This window comes from Triplophysa rosa, linkage group LG20 (assembly GCF_024868665.1).
Source record: "Triplophysa rosa linkage group LG20, Trosa_1v2, whole genome shotgun sequence".
NCBI classification, from domain to species: Eukaryota; Metazoa; Chordata; class Actinopteri; order Cypriniformes; family Nemacheilidae; genus Triplophysa; species Triplophysa rosa.
This window is the reverse complement of record NC_079909.1, coordinates 15553733-15579290: the sequence shown is the minus strand read 5'-3', so window position 1 is coordinate 15579290 and position 25558 is coordinate 15553733. Positions and strand designations below refer to the sequence as shown.

Below are 25558 nucleotides of genomic sequence, written 5' to 3'. Positions count from 1 at the left end.
TCCACGATGTCAGAAGCGTATTTAGTAAAAGTAAAATAAAACTTAGCCGCAGATCTGTTCAATCCTTGTGTACAGAAGTGCTGGCATTCAATTAACAGAAATGAAAATTCTCTTGGTATTAAATAACTGTCTCAAGCCACTCTTGCCGAGTCATGACACAAGCTTTTACAATTGTCTGATTTACATCCATTAGTGAGAAAAGCAATTAGTCCATCTTCTGCTCACTGGCTCCTTCCAGTTCATGTGAATAGCAGCATTTCTCTCCATACGTACATGTTCCCTAGAAAAGACAACAGCTTTGTTCAATAAGATTTTTTATCGTTTCATATGGAGTGAGAATTTGGGTACATAATGTCACTCCCATCATATGTTAAACTAAACGTACCTTACGAAACTTCTTGCAAGGGAAATCCTTGAGTTGAGAAGAATCTGTAATATGTTTCCTTTTACCTTGAAACTGTTTTCTTTTGTCTTCCAACACTGATGAGATTCCTCCACTAAAAACAAAGCATAAATAAATACTTTTCAGTCAGCTTGAGAATTTTAATTGTTTTTCAATGAGAAAACACAACACACCCAGCTTTGGCACGTGCTTTGGGTCCCCAGTTGGCCTGTGGGTTCTCCTGGAAACGTGTGAGGTGACGTTTCCTTGATTGGGGGTTCGCATCCTCTCTGATCTCAAAACAGGCCTGGAGACTAAAAGAGAAAGCATTGAGTTATCACACTGTTACACTAGAAACAGAGACTCAATGTATGTCTTTATATTAAGATTACTCACAGTCGTAATAACAATCATAACGTGAAATTGTAAGCATCTCTAAACAACTATGAGGCCAAATGAATAAATGTGATACTGACGTTGGCTCTGTGGAGAGAATACGGTGGGCCGGGCTGGTCTCCGACAGCCTCTCTCGCTTTACAGGGTTGGATTTTTCCTGAAGAACAAACAGACAAACGAACAACCCGTTGAAATTAAGCTTCTTAAAGTGTATTTTGTGGACAAGCCCTTAAGAGTGGATGGAGGTCACTAACCCAGCAGCGAATGGTATCCCACAATACCCCAGCAGGTGCGTCCGTCTTCACTGCATTCTTGCAGGCATGAGAGAAAGACACTCTGTATCCAGCATGCAGGAGAGCTGACCTACAACAACAGCAGAGAATGACCCATGCTTGTCAATCAAACTCGGATAATTGGGTGTGCATGACAGTATTAGAAAATTACGCTCGCAATGCTTGAAAACGTTGGATATATGTATGTTACCTGAATGGCAGCATTGGTGGCGTGTTGCAGTGAACTGTGCTGCTCAAATGATCTAAAACATAGTATAGAGGAACGTCCTGCAGCTCCTAAAAACACACAGCTACTAATATTAGCACTCAATTCAGTGAACCAGCAGACATCCAACATATTATTATTCAAATAATAATATTCTAATAAAACTCTGACCTCAGTCACCATGCTCAGTATCCCCTCAATACGCTTTGATGTTCCAAAACGGCTGGGATTCCCTGAGACAGCATCCAGAACTTTCTGAACAAATGAATGGTCATGTAGAGGCTCCGCCCACAATGGACCACCCAACTAGAAATACAGATGAGAGTATAAGGTAATGTAAATAAACACATGTAGAAACACATCAAAGCCATACGTCTTCCAATAAGAGCACATAAATCAATATATTGATGATTCAGACCTGGAATCTCTGTCCACAGTGTTCGCAGTTGGGCCCTATGGGGGGTCCGGTGGCTGCTGAATACTTCATACTGAAACACACAGTAACATACATTTTGAGAAAACAAACATGCCTCACTTGGTAAGGTCACGGGTTCAATTCCTAGGAAGCACACATACTGATAAAGTGTATATTTTAAATGCACTGCAAGTTGCTTTGAATAATGTAAATGTGACAGACACGTGATTCTGAAAGACCTACTGTTTTCCTTGGCTCATTCTCTTTCCCATCCTTTGCAGATGAAATGACCCACAACCAACACAGTTATACACCAATGCCTGCTTACTGCAACAAACACACATTAAAGGTCCAGCGTGTCATTTTTTGGAGGATGTATTGACAGAAATGCAATATAATATACTATGTCTTCAGAGGTGTATGATTACATAATGAAGCGTTATGGTTTTATTACTTTAGACAGGGCTATTTCTATCATACAGCGCGGGTCCCCTTACGTGGAATCCGCCATGTTGTTTCTACAGTAGCCATAAACAGACAAACTGCTCTACAGAGCGCGTTTCGTAAATATGTTAAAGAAGCGAAAACGTGACAACATGTTTGTCCTGTGTCAGTTGCAGTAGTGCTTCGAAAAGGAGGGGTGGAGTGAGCCGTTGGTTGCAATTCACAAACTCCCCAGTAGATGACACTAAAATCTCCACATTGCTCCTTTAATATATTATTCACCAAAATTAATACTCACACATGTAAAGACAGAAGTTGCGTATGTGTGTGTGTGTATGTCTGCTTTACCTTGCAGAATACTTGACCTTGGCCTGACCCGTTTTGACTCTGACGAATACGCGGATGTAGAAATCCACACTCACACTCAGAAGTGGTTCAATGTAGCGCTGATACACGGCTGCTCTCTGATCTAAACTGTGAAGGATTATACGCAGGGCCTACAACGCACAAAAACAAACAGCCATAACAAAGAGTCTCCATTTCACCTTTTTACATAAACACAAATCTGTAGTAGTGAGCACATCTTACCATCTCATGACAGTATTTAGACTTGATGGACACAGAGCCGTATTTGCTGTAGCAGGTCTCTCCACTGTTTCCAGCCATTACGGCCATGTCAGTACACGTGATGCAAAGCAACCCTGATGATGAGATTTTGTGTTAGGCTTTAAATGAACCATGTTTACATCTGTTGCACTTCTCGGTAAAAAATGCACTTTACAGAATCTACCAGAGCTAGGCGAACCATACAGATCATACATAATACACAAGAGAGGGGCAAAGAGAAAGACAGAGACTCACCACCCTCACTGACTGCCTGCACAGCTGCATCTATAAACGGAGAGGGGCTGCCATAGGGGTCCAGGTCTATGACATCATAGCGGTCCTTCTTTCCTCTTGCCTCATACATCACCATACTAAACAAAAAGCATTATACATCGTTTTTATTAAGCAATTTTTATTTTGTTGCCATTGTTGGAAAAGCAAAATTCAAACTGAAATGATGTTGACAAAAGGGTATATATTTGCATCATTCATTCTATAGATGCACGTGAGCGTATAAGCTAAGAAAAGCTTTAATTGAAGAAACAAAAGGTCTGACCTGGCATCTTTCTGACTGGCCTGCAATATGTGGGAAACGTTGTTGTGCTGTGCATTGCGGGCGATGAGGGCAGCAGCTTTAGCAGAGTAATCATTAGCAGTGATGCTCTTTAGTCCCGGAACCTCCAGAGCAAAGCGAACAGAACGGAGCCCGGATGCAGCCAGACCCTCCAGAACACGCAATCCTTGCTGGAAACAAAGCAAGAGATTATTCATTTATTACTACATTTATTCAACATATACTTGCATCCAAAGCAATTCACACGTCAGGATAAAATACAAGCGGGTAGGGAATCACACGAAGAGTCACAATGCATCCTTCTGATATACTGAGATGTCATCAAGTTTGTTCAAGATAAAAATATAATCATTTACTACATGCATCGAATAAAAAGCAGACTGTTAATTTATCATGTAAATACAGCAAACACACACCTCGCATTTCTCCCCCACAGAGGCAGTGATGAACTGTTTTTCACTGCTATCTTCTTCCTTCTGTTGCTCATTCTCAGGTTGTTCTGTAGCTTCCTGATCCTTTGTTCCATTCTTCTCTTCTGACAGCTCGACTACCACTCTGTCTTTCTCGTCCGGCACCAGGATCCGAAAGCCCCGCTGTGCCAGCTGTTCCCTGGCAAACTCCGTGATCACCGCACACCTGATAGAAGGTATGCACTAAATGTATAAACGCAGAGGTGAGATTAAGGTTAAGGGATTGAAAGACTTGACAGCATACTTACGTTAGATCTCTGTTGAACTCCTGCACAGGGTTGTAGAACACCTCATTGGCACTCGGGAATATAATTGCTGCCTTGCCCTCCCTCACAACTGTCTCCCCTGGCAAAAGCCCCGGTTCTGTCAATGAGTTCTGGCTGGTTTCTGAGGCGCTAGATAGATTTGTGTCCTCCATTGGTACATCTGCAGCAGTAGTGTCTGTGTCTTCTTTATCGTTGTTCATTGTCCTGAATCTTTTAAATAGACAACTGGGTCCTGTAGTGAGGCTCTGCAGGAAGGCTGGTTTATCCTTAGGGAGTCCCAATGACAAACGTGCAGCAGTCCAGTGTAACTGAAACACACTCCTTACTAGCATTTACAGAAGAAAAGACCTGTCAAAATATACAATAAACTGACATGGGTCAATCTGAAATGTGTATTTCATTGCGTTAGGACTATGATTTTCACAACGCTTGGCATTTTGGAATAGCACGTTTAGCATGGCCATTTAAAACTTCACTATTAGCACTAACATTAGCATTTACAATTTCAACTTACCAATAAACATCGTTCCTTACAGAGACTTCAGCTCCGCCATTGCAAATATAAATAAAAGGCTTTGCTGTAGGCTTTTCAACACACTTGTCAGGAAACTGTTAGCATGTATTTTTTCTGTGAGAAATGACTTGTGTAGATGCTGTGTATAAACAACGGAAGCCCGAGAGTACAAAACCATTGACAAAGACCACTGCGCATGCGTAAAGTAACAGAAAGCGCTACAGTAGGTAAAATAAAAGCACAGGAATGCATAGGGTCCATCTAAAACAAGAAAGTGTAAAATATCAAACAACATTTTTGTATTACATTTTTTATTTCATAAATGATAAAAAGCATCGGAATGAATAATAATGTAAAGAACTGTAATAATGTTATATTTTATGCGTGTGCATTTTATGATATGCAGTGTGTCTAAGCGATTTACTCTATTTAACCAAAGAAAGAGCTGTGGACACTTTTTATTACTAAGGACTATGGACCTTTCATTGCATATGTTTAAGGTTTGTATAACATTATTTTAGCCATAATTATTCTGTATGGCTGATGCTTAAATGTCATGTTTGAATTATTTTCACATTCCCCTAAGAAATTATGTAATATATTAACCCTGGCACCCTTTTGTCTTTTATGTTCCTGATCCTTCATGAGTTTGTGTACTGTATACTTATATATAAATAACAAAAATAAATAAAACATAAATTAAAGTTTTAAAGATAAAATAGATATTAATTGAACCCCCCATACTTCACCATATTTATTTAATCTGCACATAAACTCTAACCTAGTCAAACTCCATAAAGTCTAACTGCCCATACCCCCAATAATTTCCCCACAATTAGCACTACACGAGGGGGCGTTTAGTACGTGCATCTGTTTTTCAGTGCGCCATGCAGAGCTGAGTTGGCATGCTGTGCGCGTAGCACCAACACCCCTCTAAGGGTTCACCTGTACGGAGTCTAGACACAGCTCACTTTCCCAGCACTACAGTATGAGCTACGGGGGTCTCGTGCCGCCTGATCGGTCAAGAGCGCGCGGAATACACCGGCTACATGCACAGAGACCCAGAAGTGGTCTTCACTTTAATATCATTTACTTGATCGGCGATTCTGTGCTCTACGTGCGTCCCGAAGGGGGTGAAAAATGATGCACCCCTCGATAATTCTGCGCTCGAGATCTTTGCCTGTATATTCACGATGAATGGCTGCCAGTAGAAAGAGATCGAGACAGAGAAGAATCTGACTCCTCCATTGAAACACTTTACAGCCGATTGCAAGCTAGGGGGTGAGTTTTTTACGCATGCACGAGAGGTTCACGGCACTTTGAGTGGGGTCAAAGAGCACGCGCGCGGGGGTGGATGAGTGCGGGACAGTTATTTTTTGAGCGTTACGGGGATTTTTAAGAATACGGTATTGTTTTTGTGAAGGTGTGCAGTTGCTTTTGGATGGGGGATGGGTTTGCAAAAAGTTTAACCACTTAAATGACCCAATCTTGAGAAATGGCCGTATGCTGCATGCATCATCTTTGTCTTTTTATTCCACTTTCCAACTTTTTTGTCATAACATCCCTTGCAATCGTAGCACGCGTTTCTAGACGTCTGTCAGGTTGTTTTCAGGGTTATTGTACGCTAAGAGTTACATTTACGTTCAACGCTTTCAGGCGTCAAGTGGTTAATTGTGTCTTGCGGATGGGACTGGCTCGACCCCCAGTTGCTGCATTTGTCCCGGGATAACCTGTTGATGTCGGGAAGATATGGAGCCGAGCCCTGCCTCCCCCGTCGTGCTAAATGGAGTAGAATTATCCACTGAATATTTTATGTATATACAACCACCGTGCAGACAAATATGAATACTTAAGAAGCTATAGTTTGCATACATCTGCGTTTTATAATTGCTGCGTGACTCAAAGCGATTTGGGTATAGATATCCCGGTGTGTGCTGGTGGCCGTGGACTGTAACTCAACCCGACATTATTTTATAGCATTGCATTGGCACCAACGGGGGGCGAGAGAAACGGATGTTGGCTCCTAAATAATTAATCTTTTAGACTATTTTGGTGACAGAATTTTTTAGGGTGTCGCATTTTTGGCTGCGTGGTCTGGTCAGTGTCACCGCTTCAAGTGTGGAAATAAGGCTGTCGGGTATTATTTCGGATTCTTTTCCCCCCGGGGCCCGTGCCAACCCGGAGCTCGTGTCCTGCTGGGCAGCGGTGCGGGCACATACACTCACCGGTTACAGCAGTCCTGCAGCTGGCGTCCACATCACGCAAACACCGACGGCATATACCAGTCCAGTGAGATCTTATATTGCCAATTTATAATAATGATATTTTTAATCAAAACTGTTGTGATTTTGCTCTTGGGAAATAGCGATAGCGAATGGGAAACACATAGTGAGGATCATTTTTAAACGGCACTTTTCGCTAATGCTGCTTCATTGTGATCAATAATCGATTGTTAAAAGTATAAGGTTAGTTTAAGACTAAGTTTATAAACCTCATTTTAAGAATATTTATTTGCTCCTTTATGATGTGACTGCTAGTAGCTAATGGACTAGCTTTAACCCTTAAACTATGTGGCATGAGGATGGGACAAATCAAGATTTACAGTTATGCTAATTATGGTACTGTTTCTTATTCGTTTTATTTAATACGATTTTATTATTCGGGATACTAAGAATATTAAAGTGTATCTTTACAATATAGTTTGTACAGTAAATGCATAACTTTACTGCTCAAACAAACTAATCTTTGATCTGCTTTATATGAGCATTACTTTGACCTCATTGTCGACCTTTATAGAGGGAAGAGAGCTAGTGTGAAACTGCCCATACTTGTTTTTGATTGTGTTGAAAGGAACTTTCTAGTCATTGCAGTGTATTTCCATAATTCCTTTTTTATTTACTAGCAAATCTTGTGATTTTTAATACAGATTTGTTGGTGATTGCATTGTTAAAGACATTTTAAAACGTTGTGTGAACAATAGCATCAGATTAAATACAATCAAACATATGCTTGTGAAGATAACAGAACAGATACAAAAAATGTAAGGACTAAGGCAAAAAGTTTTTGGGTGGGTCTCCCGAAGACCTTGGGTCCCCTTCACCACAACATTCCAACTTTTCTGCATGATGATGACCCTTATATTGAAACAGTACTTTTTTTACTTAATGTTATGTGCATTCATGCTCTGTGTCTGTGGTGTATAAAATTGCAGGTTGTCATAATGCTGCTTGACTGATAAGTGACCCATAGATGGATAGTCATTACAGGCATGTCTATTTATCTTAATAAATATGAAGGTCTTATAAGTATTCAGTTTCTGTCTCAATGTTAATGGTTGTGTTGTTTAAACGCTGACCTTTGGCTTAGAGAGCTAAAGTGTCTTTGGTTTTAAAAAAGAATTAACTTTAAAATTATATGTTGTATATAACAAGGCATAATATGCTCTAGTTCTCGGTTTTATCAGGAATAGATTATGAGTGTCTGTTTTCTTGTGGAGCATTTTCTCTTTCTGTATTATGGACTACATGATCACGAGACATTGTTTGTTAGTTTGCAAGCACTCACCCTGGAGTTGGAACAGAGCGTTCCACTGTCTCTATGCCTCTGTAAGAATAGATAATATACAGCTTGTGTGTGTGAGGTGCTTCCAGATTTTTTTAAAGGCACATTTTTGGCACTTGTATTTCTAGATATTTTTTTTATAAGCATATATTATTTATTAAAAATGTAAAAACAATCATATTTAAATAATAAATAATTATAGCTATTAATGTACAATTATGTTGTATTAATAAACAACAACAATAAATTATTGTTATTATTATTAATAATTCATTTCTAATTTTGTTTTGTTTTCACAGATCCTGTAGTTTTGGGCGTTACGATATGGCTCAGATGCTGCAGATGGCGATTCCCAACTTTGGCAACAATGTTTTAGAATGTCTTAATGAACAAAGGCTTCAGGGTCTGTATTGTGACGTGTCAGTGGTGGTGAAGGGTCACACGTTTAAAGCCCACCGGGCAGTCCTGGCTGCCAGCAGCTCCTACTTTCGAGATATATTCAACTCCGGCAACAAGAGCTCTGCTGTGGAGTTACCACCAGCTGTTCAGCCTCAGAGTTTCCAGCAGATCCTCTGTTTCTGCTACACCGGCCGACTAAGCATGAACTTGGGAGATCAGTTTCTCTTAATGTACACGGCGGGATTCTTGCAGATACAGCAGATCATGGAAAAGGGCACGGAGTTCTTCCTGAAAGTCAGCTCACCGAGTTGTGACTCGCAGGGTCTTCACGTGGAAGAAATGCCTTCATCAGAGCCCCAGAGCCCTGTTACGCAAACGGCCACAGCAGCGGCTCGCCCCGCCTCCTGCCTCACGCCACTTCCGTTGGTGTCCAGGGTGAAGACGGAGCAGCAGTCTCAGGCCCAGCAGCCCCTACATGAAGCATCGGCGTATTCGGTGGTTTGCGCTCCGGTCGCGAAGCGTCTGTGGGAAGGGGGAAGTCGTGAAGGATCAGGAGGCGGCGGAGGCATTAGGAAAGCTGCCCGTTATTCACAGGAGGTGCCACGCGGGGTAAGTGGGACACTGCCCCAGAGTGCACCTGTATTGGCTGGAAGCGGTACGAGTAACAGCAACAATAATAACAACAACAGCGGTAGCACGCCAGACGGCACCAGCCCGGGAACCCCCAGCATGTACACAAGTGACTCGCCGATCTCCTACCATGATGATGAGGAGGAGGAGGAAATTACAGAGGAGACGGCAGAAGAGCAGTATAGACAGATCTGTAACATGTACACTATGTACAGCATGCTGAATGTAGGGACAACAGGTAAGAGAAAGAGGCTGGTCACTCATCATAGTTGAACCATTATTAGAAATTGATAGCTATTTATTAATATTGTAAATAGAGGGGTGATTCACCCCAAAATAAAAAAGTCTGTCATCATTTACTCACGCTCATTTGTTTCAAAACCTGTATCTGACTCTTTCTACTGTGGAACACAAAAGAAGATATTTTGAGAAATGTGTTTTTGTGTCCATACAATGAAAGTCAATGAGGTCCAAAGTTGTTTGGTTACCAATGTTCTTCAAAATATAAAATGTTATGTTCTGAATAAAAGAAATGGAATTTTTGGGTGAAAATTCACAATGTGGCTAAGGATGTGTGTCAGCTTCATGTTTTAATACATTTGTTAACATAACTTTTGTGTTCCTGATACAGCCAATGAACGCGTGGAGTCCCTTCCGGACCACCTCACAGTTGAATCAAGGGGAAGGGGAGTTCGAGTGCGGCAAGAACTGGCATCTCTTCCCACGGAGCTCATTGCACAGATTGGAAACCGTTGTCATGTTAAACTTTATGAAGAAGGGGATTCTGCTGAGAAACTGGAGCTGGTAACAGGCACCGGTGTCTTTATATCACGAGCTCAGCTGATGAACTGCCATGTAAGCGCAGGCACACGGCACAAAGTATTGCTCAGACGGCTACTTGCTGCCTTCTTTGACCGGTGAGTGACGTCATATAAATCGAATTGAAATCAAATTAGTAGTGAATTTAAAATAATGAATTATTAAACTTTTAACTCTCTGTTGCCATCTCTGTTTTAAAGGGATACTTCACCCAAAAATGAAAATTCTGTCATCATTTACTCACCTTCGAGTTGTTCCAAAACTGTATAAAACACAGAGAAAGATATTTGGAAGAATGCTTATAACCAGACAGATTTTGCCCCCCATTGACTCCCATAGTAGGAAAAAATACAATGGTGGTCAAAAGTGCCCCAGAACGGTTTCATTCTTCAAAATGTCTTCTTTTGTGTTTAACAGAACAAAGAAAATGATAAAGTAATTTTTCCTACTATGGGAGTCAATGGGGGGCAAGATCTGTTTGGTTATAAGCATTCTTCCAAATATCTTTCTCTGTGTTAGTCAGAACAAAGAAATGTATACAGATTTGGAACAACTCGAAGGTGAGTAAATGATGAAAGAATTTTCATTTTTGGGTGAAGTATCCCTTTAAAAAAGAAAAAAATAGTTTTTTTTACGTACAGTACTTTAAGTGAGTGGAAAAAACGTTAAATGATGTAAAATCGTACTTGACTGTATGACTGGATGACTAAATAACGGGTTTTAGTTTTTTTAACCAAAAAAGTACAGATTTCAGCTTTAAAGCAACAGGTTGGGTCTTAATATATCAAGTGTAATGTAACTCTACTTGTTTCGTGTTCTTGTAGAAGCACTCTAGCAAACAGCTGTGGGACAGGAATTCGATCCTCCACAAATGACCCGAACCGCAAACCGCTGGACAGTCGGGTTCTCCACGCTGTTAAGTGTAAGTTATTGATAATTGTGGCATTAGGATTAGAGATGCTCTGATATATCGGCCAATAGTTTCAACAACAGCCAATGATCAGGGCCTGTCCTCTCCTGTCAATCAAAAGGGGACAGGAAAATGTAATGAATTTGTGCTCTGTATATAAAAAATGTTAACAAGCATCACAAGTTTGATGTTCAATATTGATAGCCATTATATGAATTATTAACATTCAGAAAGTTAAGAAATAATAATTTAATCCTCAGAGTTGGCATCGGCAGATATCATTCTGAATAATCTGGTATCGATGGAGTAATTTAGTATCGGTGCATCTCTAATTAGAATTTTTATATTTGACATTGTTAGCTTGAGGCTATATTTGTTAGCACAGATAGATGCCACATGCAACCACTCCAGACAGCTTGACACGTTTACCATAAAAAAAGTAAAATGTCATAGCCTCTGTTTGTAGAAATGCAGAGATATATTGGTTTGTGTGTTTTTAAACTACAGTAACTTTTTAATGTTGTGTTAGATAACACTTTCTTGTTGTATGGTTTGATAGCAAGCAATAATAATGACCATTTTTTCCTCTCTGTCCCCAGTTTACTGCCAGAACTTTGCTCCTAGTTTCAAGGAAAGTGAAATGAACGCCATCGCCGCAGACATGTGCACTAACGCGCGTCGTGTGGTACGTAAGAGCTGGATCCCCAAACTGAAGCTCCTGATGGCAGAAAGCGATGCGTATGCTAACTTTCTTCCAGACGCTGCCAAAATGGAGTCTGACGGCTTGGGGATTGACCACCCCTTTGAAACGGGATCCCTGGAAGGCGGTACGACCTCTGAATCTGGCCAGTCATCTACAGATGCCCTGCAAGGGGTGAGCGGGGATGGTAGCGGTTTGTTTTAGTGAGTAACGTATCCATGGTGACGCCGCCACTTTAGATATTCATTCTCCTTGTTGCGTTTCTTGCCTTCACCTTGGGCGTTGATAACATGCTGGAGAGAGAACATGTAAATGAAGACTGTTGTGAAATCCTGCTTCCAAAGCTGGTCATTTGTATTTCTCTGTTTGAGTGTTGAGCGTTTGCTTGTACTGTTTTGAGTTTGTGTCGGTCCTCCTCACCATGCTGAAACACATTTCCAAAGAGGGGGACAGAGGAGAAAATGAGGGCTGAAGCCACAGTCCTGGTTCTGAATTTACCTTTTTGGTGAATCTAGAAAGTTTGTTGTTAAACATAAGATTTAAGATCATCTTTAAATATTTAGTAGCTGTATAACTGTTCTCTGGACACCATTTCTTCTTTTTACCGAGCTCCCCGTCGACCCTGAGACAGATCAGAACTTTTATTTTCTTTCATATTTTAAATGTTTTTAGTATTTTAATGCCAAATGTCCCATGAGAGGCAGTTTGTTACAGATGATTGTTAAACGCAGATGAATCCACTTTGCTCTATTTGAAACTACTGTTGTGTGATATTGAGGGTCTGTGCGAGATTCTCACCTTTGGAATCAACAAAATGTGTGATGTGTTGTCCACTTGAAAGTTTTAAGGGAAAAATGAAATGTGCATGTTTTTTGCATTAGCAAAATCCAAAAATAATGTTAGATATTTTATTTTGGTATATTACCAAGGTTTAATGTCGTTTTTTATTTAGTTTTAACAAATTGGCAAGTTTATTGCTGTCATATACTTGGAAAGCAATTAATCCCCAAGACATTCCCAAACATAGTCTTTTGTGTGTGTTTAGAGTAAACCATAGCTGTGTGTGTACAGACAGAATATATCGTTGGACTGGCGTCCGTGTATGTAGCAGCTGCAGTTTATGATCTTACACCTGATTGCTTCATGCATCTATCACATGTGCGTGGCGCATTCTGCTGCGTGACGCATTCTGACATGCTACACCCGAGCATGTGTGACACATTTAATGTCTTGATGAAATGGGCCGAGTGAAGTATTAGAAACTGGCACTGAACAGCCATTAGTCCTTCAGCTGCAGTGCTTGTGAACCACTAAAGTGGATGCTGTTATGTAAGTTGTATTTAATGGTCATTTGAAAAGCCAGTTTTAAGTGTCTCGGTCGATGGTGATGTTTCATTTTTCAATGAAGTTGTTCTTCAAGTACTTTATTTTCACACAAAAAAGCAGTTTTAATCCTGGATCTGGAGATGAGAGCGGATGACCGTGACATCAGAAGCTGAAACAGAGTCAGAAGAGTATGTTTAGGTTAGAGACCATTAGCACACTTTAAGACACCAAAAGCATGACCTGAACCTTCAGGGATTTGAAGCACACTTGCGTTTTTTAGGAAATGTAACGTGTGATGGTGGACTGTAACGTTTGGCTTCGGTTAGGGCTGAAGAAAGACTGGTTGGACGTGTGAACAAGATCAAGCCAAAAACACTTTGAACACACCAGTAGTCACAGTTAGGGCTGGGTGATATAGCAGAACGTTTCTTAGCCTTTTAGTATTTGTAGTTGCTTTTCAATTAAAGAAATTATTTCAATCAAATATGTTTTTACATTAAGACATCATGTGTGAAAAATGTCCTGTTATATTTTATGGATTGACACAAATGTTAATGAATTAGATTTGGAAAAAAATTGAAGAGTTGAACTGATTGACAGAAATGAATTTTATATTTTCAACATTTAAAGGAACAGTGTGTCATTTTTTGGAGGATCTATTGATAGAAATGCAATATAATATACATAACTGTCTTCAGAGGTGTATAAAGACCGTACATAATGAAGCGTTATGTTTTTATTACCTTAGAATGAGCTATTTCTATCTACATACACCGCGGGTCCCCTTGCATGGAATTCGCCATGTTGTTTCTACAGTAGCCCTAAACGGACAAACTGCTCTACAGAGCGCGTTTCGTAAATACGTTATCTCCTTCGGCGAAAACGTGACAACATCTTAGTGCTGTGTCAGTCACCATATAGTGCTTTGAAAGGGAGGGATGGAGTGAGCGCTTGGTTACAATTTGTAACCTCACCGCTAGATGGCACTAAATTTCATACACTGGACCTTTAAAACCGTTTTAAATGTAGGTTCGGGAGGAGCCTGATTATACAGTTCTCTCAATCATTCTTCAAGTGTATATACTCATCCGCCTACTTTTCTCTTGCAACAATTCATCTAGCAATTTATATTCTTCAATTTATTATCACTACCAGAATCATTGTGAATTGTATATCACCCAGCCCTAGTCCCAATATTAAACAATATTTTTAAAAAAGGCATAGACCCTGTATTTGTGTGTTTCAAAAGATTTCAATTTCTTTAAAAGAAGGTTTGTTAAAAGATGGCAGCTCACGTTTGTTAATCAAATGCACTGGACCAGGCCATGGTAGAAAAGCAGGCAGCGTGGTCCCAAGAGACTGCACAAATCACAGATCGAATGAGGGTGAGAAATTTGCACAGAACTGTTCAGAATTGCCATAAAAGATGTAAAGTTTCTGGCTGGGAGTTTGACGCAGCCAGTGCTCGACACAGAAGAGAAAGGGATTGTGGGTTCAGAACGTCTGGTTAGTCTGCATGCATGCGTGCTCTGCTCCTTTTTGCGTTCGAGCCGTTTCCATTTTTGGAGACGTGCGCTAATGTCTACATGTTCATGCAAAGAGAGAGAGACACCAAAGACTGTGATGATGGTGCACTTGTTTGAATGTGCGTGTCTGTGGGAGGGAGCGTTTGTGCGTCCCTTTTTTTATTCTGAAATATGCGTGTATGTCTGGTTTTCATGTGCCAAATGCACGTCTGAAAGGGTGCGTGGGTGGTGTTGGTGTTGGTGTGTGTGTGTGTGTGTATGTGATGGGCGGGTGGCTGGTATGTGTGTATGCAGAGATCACAGAGCTCTGTTTGTTTTTGTCTGACTCAGTAAGGGATATGCAGTGCAGACGCAAGCAGAAAGGGGAGGGTATGGATTGGCGAAGAGATGGATGCTCAAACACACACACACGCACACAGAGTCTTACACACACAACTAGTGCAGTGAGCCGTTGCCCAAATGGAGGCATCAGACATTAACGAAACAAACAATTAAATCTCATTGAAATCTTAATCAGATTAGTCTGCTTTCGTTTTCTTCAATGTCGTCTTTACATTCACCTTATTTACATTTTAATACGCATTCCTGATGATCCTATTGTGCTCCTCCTGTTTCTCAACAGCCCGACTTTGAAACCAATTTTGGCACTTGGAAAATAGTGAAAGCAACTAAATGCGAATACAAACACGATCTGATGTGTGTTTGAATGAGTGCCAATCCTCTGTCCAAACAACAGATGCATGTTAAAATGGTTTACTGTTTTTGAACACCTTTTTTAAATAGAAAATGTCAAATATAACCATTTCGTCATCTCAAATGGAATGAGGAGCTGGATCCTCCGAGGTACAGCTAGATAAGACCGATGTTTCCTAACTGTTATGAACATAGTCGGGAAACACAGGGACCAGCAAGCACGCATGTTCATAGGGGCTGCATTTGTAATATTCTCAACGTGTCCTCATTCTCATTTTAACATGATATGCTAGGAATGTTTTGCGTATCACCTGAAGCCGATGAGATGAGATTAAGTGGAACTATTTCATATAGGGGTCCGACCAGGGACCTGCATCTGCCGCTTGCGGTCTCTGATGCAGTACCTTTAATTCAGAGGGTGAAGCATGAGTTAAGCTATTGAGAGTAAAGTGTTTATGAGTATCGTGCAAGTCAAGCAGAACAAGAGATGATTTACCCTTTGGGTTAAGACACAAACAACTTTTTTATGGTTTGATTTTGTTTTTATACTCAAGTATAGAGTGTAGTGCTTGGCCATTGAGAGATGCTACTCATTTTTAACATAGATTGTAGACCTGCTAAGTATTTTGTAAAGGAACATGAAATGTACAGAAGCTAGAAGAGGACGCCATATTTTTGCATTTATAAAACTGAAGCGCTGGGAAGGGTATTAGATTAGTTTAGAGAGTATTTTACTGTGTTGAAATGTTATTTCTGAGGTGGGGGCCACGAGTCTGAAGGAGATGAGGTTTACGGGATAAAGAGAAAACAACAAGAGATGGTGGTTGTTTTTATGCACGCCCTTATGTCTTAAAGCAATTTTGTATTGAAATGTTTTGCTGATGAAGAGAATCTTTAAATGATGTTGGTACTGCCTCTCATGCTGTTGACATAGAGAAATGCGCCACCTGGTGGGAATCTTTAATAAAGTCTGCCGGTGAGGAAAGGAACTGCTATGCGGTTCATCGGTGTTGAAAGGCTGCAGTTTGACAGCTTGTTATTTAACTTGAAGAATTACATTCTTGTTTTTTTATTTTGAATTGAATAACCCCTGACCAAAAGAAAGTTTCTAGTGGGAATGTTCTTAACTGCCAAATATAAAATGCCAGTATTTATAACTAGAATGAATCGTCTTAGATGATGTTTGCAAGTGTGACGATCAAATCAATCAATATTTAAAATGACACTTTATAAGCAGCTGGCCAATATGAGGATTTGCAAGTAGCTATTATAATCTGAGATAATAATCCTAACAGAGGAAAGAAAGAATCTTTTCTCTTGATTGACACTTTATGAATTTCAACTATGATGCTTTTTATCATGATATAATTATTAAATGACTGTTTGTAAGGAAGGAAAGAAGTGACGTGACCCCTATAGGATAGCAGGCTTTTTTTACCATTTCAAAGTTATTGATGATCAAAAAACCAACTCTCCAAAAACCTGCGGCCACAGAATAATGTAAGATAACATGTTTGAATTGTTTTCTGTTTATCTGTTGATCATCCCATGACAGTGAGGCAGAGGGAAACTTGTAAAGCAGTTCCACAGCACCTTGATTTTCTCTCTGCCTCACTAGCTGTTTCGGCAATTTTACATTTCGTTTATTTTTACATTTATTTTTCTTATTGAGATAAGGCATTGTGGGTATAGGGAAGAGTATGCGAACAAGAATAGAGCAGAATCTAAAGACCTCTGAAGAAAACGTACCTCTTTAAATCTGGGCTTTCAATCAGGAATGTCATCCTTTTTATAAGATGTCAATCATGCAACTTGACCTTCATCGTTCTACCTTTCCTACTTGCCGTTCAATGTACGTTTACCCAGTTCTGTGCGCATCTGCGCTGCTGGCAACCTCAAAGACTTACAGATATCGAACTTGATATAATGCTCGTCCCTGGCCACCAGAGACCAATGCACATACACACACAAGTAGGTGTGTGGATCTACCTCCCTACACCTTTAGCCATACCTCCCGTGGCCCTGATACAGACGATGTGTTGTGGTAGACTCTGTGAGCTGATGGTGCTACTTCTCATGATCTTTAAACAACTAATAGATGTGAATTGCACAGATGCTTAGGATTTGGAATGTGGTAGATTTATACCTCACCAGGGGCTGGGGAGCTTCATCACCGTGGCAACGGAGAGCATGTCTCTGGTGTGGTCACAGGGACCCTGCAGCTATTTTTTCCACTATAGATCTATGGAGATACATATGTAAATGCAAATATCTATATACATACTGTACATTATACATGGAAACACTATTAATTGTTAAATGTGCACTCACAGCATGAGATGTTATTCACCAGAAAACTGCTTTTTGGAAATAAATGCAGTAGTGTCTACTGATGTCAAAACCTCTGTACCCTTCACCCCATCCTAAAGTACATGCCCGTGTTTCCTCTGTGTTCCAAGTGCCAATAACTTTGTGGATTCCTTTACTGTGACCCAACAAGAAAGAAAATTGCACATTAACTACTGTAAAAAAACATGGGAAAAATCGGAATATCTTAATAAAAAGGTTTGTAACAAAGAAACATTTTGGTTGGTTGTTTTAATGTATCATTCATCTAAAAAATGAGAATGTGTGTCAAATGCATATACTTTATTCAGTAACCCATCTGGAGTCCCCAAGGTGCCAATATAGGCAAGGCAAACATTTCATATAATACAGTCGTAAGAAAATGCTTACAAATACAAATGACAAGGGAATTCGAATTCAATCTTCATACTTAGGCAGCACATAAATGACACCAGTCATTGCTTTACACGTTAAAATCAAATGCGTACCAAATCTCCCGAAATAGGCATGTAAGAGGTAAAACGTTTAGTAATGTTCCACTTATTGAATGACAGTGGGTATTGACAATCATTAAGGCTTACAGAAGTAGATTATATCGTTTTTAAGGGTTCCAAAATCTTGTATGAATGCACAAATGCAACTGAAATAAGACAAGGTTTAACATGGGCTTTATATTAAACAACGTACATTCACCCACAGACACATAGTGTCCTTACACTTTGATTTGGAAGCAACTCATTGGCACAAGAACATGAGTACAATATGCTCGATATCATGCCCACAGACAGACGGGCACGTTATAACATCCAATCTCTTGCAACGACAGAAGGTCAATAACTGTTAACGGATGATCGTGGGGCCTGTAAGGAGCACAGACAGTTAATATCAGTCATTACCAGAACATACATTGTATCTCACTGCTTTAGACTGCGATTACTTAAAAACTTTGGCTACCAGCACGTTCCTTTAAAATTTTATTTTAGTATGAAATACCACTGCAGCATGAAGTGAAAGCTTTGAAGAATGTCTCTGTTAAAACGTCCCAACCTTACAGTCAAATGTACAAAGTTACTCGTTAAATTAAAATTTAAAGCTAAATGCTTCGGCATGCAGCACTTCCAGGAAAATTCAAGAGTTCAAGTGCAGGCAAGTTAGGTGACTTTTCCCGCCATAAAAATGTCAGCAAGATGTTATTTGTTAAGACTGCAAAGATGATGCAATAAAGATGTAAGATAAATCCACGAAGGAAGGGCAAACTGTGCAAATTGTCTGTTGACCTCTTTTAAACTCTTTATGAAACTCTGTTGAATAAGCTTCTTAATCACTGTTATATATATGGTCCTGTATGGGTTTTTATAAAAAAACAGGGTTTTTATAAAAGATCTTCCAGTGACCATTACAGATTCATAGGGTTACATTGTGCTTTAACTGCATATTGATATCATCCACTTTTGGTTTTGGAAACCAACCACTAATGCAAGTGTCTTTGAAGGGCATACATATCACGATCTGATCAATTTGAAAACTAAAATAAAACATAAAGAGAAAACAAGGCAATATCAAACACCTCACCACGACACATCTTTGTACCACAATAAAAAAATGAAGAAATATAACTGTTAACTTCCATCTCAGCACCTTCTGGAGTCGAATCCAAGGCAGTCGAAGAAACAGGGAGAGTCGGAAATAAACATTTGGGTTATAGATAAAAACAAAAGGCAAGGGAGGAATATAAAAATAGCAGATCTCTTTCTCACAAAGAAAAACTTAAGGAAATGTGGACAAATCTGTGTTTTTTCCTCTTCAAACTCTTCAAACAGGATTCTGACATGTGAAAGGCCAAACTGGAACAAAGTCTGGTTTAAATTGCGTAAAACAGGATGAGCACCACAATCAGAATGATTACAAGAACTCCGATAGCACACCACTGCCTCCGACCTGCAGATTACAGACACATCAGACCACTGGTATTTATCACAGAAGAGAGCTACAGGTAAGACAACAAACCTTCTTAGAAAATGTAAGGTTCAGGCTGGCATTTCTTAAAAAGACAATTGATGCCAAACCTGACCAAGATTAGCAATAAAGTAAAAAAAGTTCCCTGCTTGTGTGACACAATGTGAATCAGATGGAAAAGGTTTGAGCAGCCCAACAAAATCGTAACATTTGTACTTTTATGCAGAGATAAAAAAACATTCAGTTGAATTTATGATTGTGTACATTTGGATGCCACATGCTTGAGTATTATGATATTGCAATACTTCTCATGCATCAGTATGTTTTCAGTTGCTGTCCTACTGTATGATAATGTGCTATGAGAAACACACAGTAAAGAGACGAGCACTTACTGCTGGTCATGTGTGAAACCTTCTCCATTTTCTTCAACACAGAGTCCATTCTAGAACCGGTCTGGTCCATTTCCTCACTAAATTCACCAAGCATACTAGAAAAACACACACATTAACAAAGACACATAAAAGGATAATGTACAGGTTGTTATAGCATAAATAAGTCCCAACAGTGTGATCAGGTATAAATTTAGGTATTTGTAAATATAATGTCACATATGTTATTAAAAGACATATTTACTTTATATTTAAATTGTCAAAAAAAACCTGTCAAAATGATTTGGTTACCGTGTGTTATTAGTTTTGAGAAGTTGTTATCTGTGAATAACGAACCTGTAAATGTGGCAATTGGCCAATCAGAATCAAGCATTCCAACGAGCCGTGTAATAATAACATACAACACGTCTGTATATTTGTAAGCTAGGGTTAGGGTTAGCACATGACTTTGGTGTTTTTTAGCATTGTTCTCTACCAACTGTTCATGTGTTCTTGACTTACACAGACTGCTCATCCAGCTCGTCTCCTATCCTGTTGGACATGTCCTTTAAGACACGGATACTGCCGGATACCAACTCCAACTTCTCGTCCTGGTCCTGCATGATCAGCTACACAGACAGACAATGAGGAGAGTATTATAAATTATTATTTACATTTATGAACACTTCTCTCTAAGATGCTTTTTATTACACTGTGATTATTCTGTGTTTCAGTTCATAAACTTTAAAGACTAAAAATAAACGTTTCACTTAAAATGTTAGGCTAATAATATAATTAGGAATAAACTAAGAAACAAAACAATTTATCCCTTTAAAACTGAACTGAACTGAATTACGTTCATTATTTTAACATCAACTTTTATTTAAAATGTCTAAACGGTTTTGACCACTGTGTGTTTACCTGCTGTTGTTCCTGTTGCTCCTCAATGTATCTGGAGTTTGCAGACACCAGATGGGGCTCCAGGCCGGCATGGCGATCTTTTGCTGTGGCCCCCAGCAGAGCCTGTTTGTTCTTCCTCTCTGCCTGGGCCACGGCCGAAGGACTGGCGAGCTGATCCTTCATCAGCTACACACATATACATGCTCATAAATGCATACATGTGCATACAAAAATACAAAGACACAATGCAAAATGAGTACAAATAAGAGCACGATTGGCACCTGGACAGATTTCCGCGTTCGCTCCACAAAGTCTTTCCTCTCCTGTAGTTCATGCTCTCCTAGACGGAACTTCCCAGGGTTTGCTTCCACAATACCTGATACGGTCAAGGATTATAAAAACAATTCTGCCAACAGAAAGATACTGAGAAGTCTACACTCACTATGTTAACTCTCAGTCTCATGATTGCCTTTTGACAGGTGCATTTTCTATAAATCCTTTCAAATCCTCGATACTCATCTTTGCTTTCGTTCTTTCTCCTTCCCTCATCTAAAAGGATACTAATGGTTTCATGCAAGTCCTCTAAGTCCCAATCGATGGCTCTCAGGCAGTTACGAAGTTCATTGGTGCTCCAGTCCAGCTCATCTCGACTGACGGGTGTCTCATCCTGGAGAAGCTCCTCCCAGCGGTCATACAGCCCCTGTGCTTTGGACAGGGCTTTCTGCACCTCACTGCCAGAGACAACAATACACTGTGAACTCACTTTGCAGGTGCTGGTCATATAATTAGAATATCATCAAAAAGTTGATTTATTTCACTAATTCCATTCAAAAAGTGAAACTTGTATATTATATTCATTCATTACACACAGACTGATATATTTCAAATGTTTATTTCTTTTAATTTGATGATTATAACTGACAACTAATGAAAACCCCAAATTCAGTATCTCAGAATATTAGAATATTATTTAAGACCAATGCAAAGAAAGGATTTTTAGAAATCTTGGCCAACTGAAAAGTATGAACATGAAAAGTATGAGCATGTACAGCACTCAATACTTAGTTGGGGCTCCTTTTGCCTGAATTACTGCAGCAATGCGGCGTGGCATGGAGTCGATCAGTCTGTGGCACTGCTCAGGTGTTATGAGAGCCCAGGTTGCTCTGATAGTGGCCTTCAGTTCTTCTGCATTGTTGGGTCTGGCATATCGCATCTTCCTCTTCACAATACCCCATAGATTTTCTATGGGTTAAGGTCAGGCGAGTTTGCTGGCCAATTAAGAACAGGGATACCATGGTCCTTAAACCAGGTACTGGTAGCTTTGGCACTGTGTGCAAGTGCCAAGTCCTGTTGGAAAATGAAATCTGCATCTCCATAAAGTTGGTCAGCAGCAGGAAGCATCAGAAGCGTCTCGCCTGGGCTAAAGACAAAAAGGACTGGACTGCTGCTGAGTGGTCCAAAGTTATGTTCTCTGATGAAAGTAAATTTTGCATTTCCTTTGGAAATCAGGGTCCCAGAGTATGGAGGAAGAGAGGAGAGGCACAGAATCCACGTTGCTTGAGGTCCAGTGTAAAGTTTCCACAGTCAGTGATGGTTTGGGGAGCCATGTCATCTGCTGGTGTTGGTCCACTGTGTTTTCTGAGGTCCAAGGTCAACGCAGCCATATACCAGGAAGTTTTAGAGCACTTCATGCTTCCTGCTGCTGACCAACTTTATGGAGATGCAGATTTCATTTTCCAACAGGACTTGGCACCTGCACACAGTGCCAAAGCTACCAGTACCTGGTTTAAGGACCATGGTATCCCTGTTCTTAATTGGCCAGCAAACTCGCCTGACCTTAACCCATAGAAAATCTATGGGGTATTGTGAAGAGGAAGATGCGATATGCCAGACCCAACAATGCAGAAGAACTGAAGGCCACTATCAGAGCAACCTGGGCTCTCATAACACCTGAGCAGTGCCACAGACTGATCCACTCCATGCCACGCCGCATTGCTGCAGTAATTCAGGCAAAAGGAGCCCCGACTAAGTATTGAGTGCTGTACATGCTCATACTTTTCATGTTCATACTTTTCAGTTGGCCAAGATTTCTAAAAATCCTTTCTTTGTATTGGTCTTAAATAATATTCTAATATTCTGAGATACTGAATTTGGGATTTTCATTAGTTGTCAGTTATAATCATCAAATTAAAAGAAATAAACATTTGAAATGTATCAGTCTGTGTGTAATGAATGAATATAATATACAAGTTTCACTTTTTGAATGGAATTAGTGAAATAAATCAACTTTTTGATGATATTCTAATTATATGACCAGCACCTGTACTTGAAATGAGTTCAATGAAATGTGTTTATCAACAGTAAACAACTAGATGCCAATAACTGTTACAGTGCAAGAATGTACATTTACATTTATGCATTTGGCAGACGCTTTTATCCAAAGCGACTTACATTGCATTATCCTATACATTTGTTTCTAAGTATGTGCAACACACTGGGATCGAACCCATGACCTTGCCATGCTCTTACCACTGAGCTACAGGAAAACTGTCCATAAATTGTGCTTTTTTTTACAACATATCTGATTTATTTGTACAGTGAAAGAAACATCAGCAAACTGCTGGACACAAATCAGTGTTTATTCTAAACAAAAAACAACCTGTCAACTACCACCAGCTAACCCTTCATACTCGATTTAACACCAGAAACCGTTTTATTCATGTAAAGGTTACACATTTACAGAGTAATGATGTTAAAATAACATGAAAACACTCATAGTGTGACATTAAACTGGAGCTACATGTACTGATGGTAGAGCTTCACCCGTATTACTTACTCTGACTAACTTAACGTTACATGACAAACATCTCTCTGATAGAAAACGGAGAAGACAGACATCGACGTGGAGCAAAGAAAGAACATTTTGCTTACCCTTTAACTACGAAAAAAGGATCTTCCATCGACATATTAGCCCCTCTGTTGCGGGAGCTACGTGAAGTTAAAGGCAAGGCATTCTATATTAAAAGTCTGTAAGTGTACGCTTTCAAAATAAAAGTGTTTATAGTCTAGTCTTTATAATGAAAGGTTTAAGTATGCATATTTCAAAACAGTTTTATATATATATATATATACGAAGAGTTTGGTTCCAAAAATGAGATAACTCTGTTTTAAAAATATTTCAAAAATCATGATTTTTATCATGTTATCATGTTTTTATTACGTTTTATCGTGTTAGTTTGCTGTATTTTTTTAGTTATTATGGCTTAAATCAAAACAAACCAAGTGCAGTTCGATTGATATGTATTGGTTTTAAAAACGGAGTTATCTCATTTTGGAACCAAACTCTTCATATGTAGTTCAATAATATGGTCTTTGCAAGAGAAAAATAACTGTATATATAACTATATATATGTATTAGTAAATATTGAATAGAATTATTTATCTTACAGACCTGGGCTTTTTACTTTGTTAATCAGTTTGAAGAGCAATTTCAAAACCCCATTTGAGTTTTCATGTAATTAAAGGGATAGTTCACCCAAAAATGAAAATTCTGTCATGAATTACTTACTCTCTGGTTGTTCCAAACCTGTATAAAAATGTATTTGGTTGAACACAGCAAAAGATATTTGGACAAATGCTTTTAACCAAACAGTTCTTGAACCCCATTGACTACCAAAGTAGGAACAATTACAATGGTAGTTAAAAGTGCCCCAGAATTGTTTGCTTTCCTACATTCTTCAAAATACCTTCAATAGAACAAAATATATATATAAAGTAAAGTAGTTTTTCCTACTATGGTATAGTCAATTGAGTCCTTTTTGGTTATAAGCATTCTTTCAAATATCTTTCTCTGTGTTCATCAGAACAAAGGAATGTACCCCGATTTGGAACAACTTGAAGGTGAGTAAATGATGACAGAATTTTTATTGTTGGGTGAACTATCCCGTTAACTACAGGTGAAGATAACACATGAAAAGTTTTCTGATATTGCCATTAATAAACCACAAACCTGAATCATCTGAAATCATTTCTCTTCATTTTTTTTGTCAATAACTAAATCTCAATGTGCAGTGAAAAATCTGTGCAATTGGTTTTGAGTAACTGTGTTATCAGTCCGTCATAATAAGAATCTGTAAATTTGCAGCCAGATAATCCCAGTTCTTGCATTATCTCAGTAATAAAATAATTGTATGAACAATACATTCTCTCATCCCTGACTCAATAACAAGATTTTCATGTTTTTTATCATTGTGTCAAAATAGAATTTTCTTTGTTGCAGCCCAGGCCTTAAAATTAATTTTCTTAAGTAACTGTCCTAGATTTGCATAAAGCTCAAATTGGTAAGTGACCGTGTCTGTGAATTTTAGAAAGGAGTGTGCTAAATTAATGGATTCCCATGTGCCTTTTTTGCGGGTATAGGGTTGAGATCCGGTCGTCTAGTCCCCTCTCCCTTTCCTTCATTAACACTATTCTCCTTTACTTCCTCCCCCATCTCTGACAGTCACGGTTTTCTTCCTGTCTCCTGTCTTCCTCTCTCTTCACACACACACTGTTTCCTGTTCACACACAGTATAGCCAAACCTGTACACGCAACCCCTCCTCCTTTATCCTGCAGTGCTGGGTGTGTTTGTGAGGTTGTGTGTATGCATCTAAGGAACACTTTTTTAAACTGTCCCCATAAATACAGTGTAATATTGAAAACTGAACTGAATGGAAGTAGTCTTTATTTTTGTTAACACAAACACGCCATGCCAACTGGTTTGTGTGAGTGTTTTGGAAAACAGGCAGGATATTAGTATAGAACCATTTGATCTGAGAGGTCTTCATTAATATAACATCTAAGGCATATGTGAGTGTGT

General features: G+C 39.3%; 3 protein-coding genes across 8 annotated transcripts; 1 reads left to right on the top strand and 2 right to left on the bottom strand.

Moving 5' to 3' along the window:
* Positions 1-3: 3 nt before the first annotated feature.
* Positions 4-4724, bottom strand: trmt1 (tRNA methyltransferase 1). 2 transcript variants are annotated; one of them, XM_057362381.1, is made up of 16 exons: positions 4566-4724; positions 4034-4399; positions 3732-3951; positions 3298-3485; positions 2997-3112; positions 2724-2836; positions 2484-2632; positions 1935-2018; positions 1695-1764; positions 1448-1582; positions 1262-1347; positions 1033-1141; positions 859-935; positions 577-696; positions 386-497; positions 4-280 (listed from the first exon to the last, which is right to left on the bottom strand). In XM_057362381.1, exons 2-16 carry the CDS (start codon positions 4381-4383, stop codon positions 206-208), a joined length of 2004 nt encoding a protein of 667 aa, XP_057218364.1. In that variant the 5' UTR covers positions 4384-4399; positions 4566-4724; the 3' UTR covers positions 4-205. The 2 variants fall into 2 exon arrangements, with proteins under 2 accessions (XP_057218364.1, XP_057218363.1); XM_057362380.1 differs by having other exon boundaries at positions 4034-4376.
* A 722-nt stretch (positions 4725-5446) lies between these two features.
* On the top strand, positions 5447-19213 carry nacc1b (nucleus accumbens associated 1, BEN and BTB (POZ) domain containing b). Of its 2 annotated transcripts, none has more exons than XM_057361808.1 (5): positions 5447-5846; positions 8426-9393; positions 9787-10072; positions 10799-10896; positions 11484-19213. In XM_057361808.1, the coding sequence occupies exons 2-5, from the start codon at positions 8451-8453 to the stop codon at positions 11786-11788; spliced, it is 1632 nt and encodes a 543-aa protein (XP_057217791.1). In that variant the 5' UTR covers positions 5447-5846; positions 8426-8450; the 3' UTR covers positions 11789-19213. The 2 variants fall into 2 exon arrangements, with proteins under 2 accessions (XP_057217791.1, XP_057217792.1); XM_057361809.1 differs by lacking the exon at positions 5447-5846 and adding an exon at positions 5911-6854.
* On the bottom strand, positions 12447-23738 carry LOC130571091 (syntaxin-10). Of its 4 annotated transcripts, XR_008965051.1 has the most exons (9): positions 23631-23738; positions 21261-21430; positions 20981-21075; positions 20721-20885; positions 20322-20428; positions 19824-19918; positions 17461-17614; positions 17276-17371; positions 12447-13079 (listed from the first exon to the last, which is right to left on the bottom strand). XR_008965051.1 is itself a non-coding variant. In XM_057361811.1 (7 exons), exons 1-7 carry the CDS (start codon positions 23663-23665, stop codon positions 17553-17555), a joined length of 729 nt encoding a protein of 242 aa, XP_057217794.1. In that variant the 5' UTR covers positions 23666-23738; the 3' UTR covers positions 13583-17552. The 4 variants fall into 4 exon arrangements, 2 of the variants coding, with proteins under 2 accessions (XP_057217794.1, XP_057217793.1); XR_008965050.1 differs by lacking the exon at positions 12447-13079 and having other exon boundaries at positions 13584-17371; XM_057361811.1 differs by lacking the exon at positions 12447-13079 and having other exon boundaries at positions 13583-17614.
* Positions 23739-25558: the final 1820 nt, after the last annotated feature.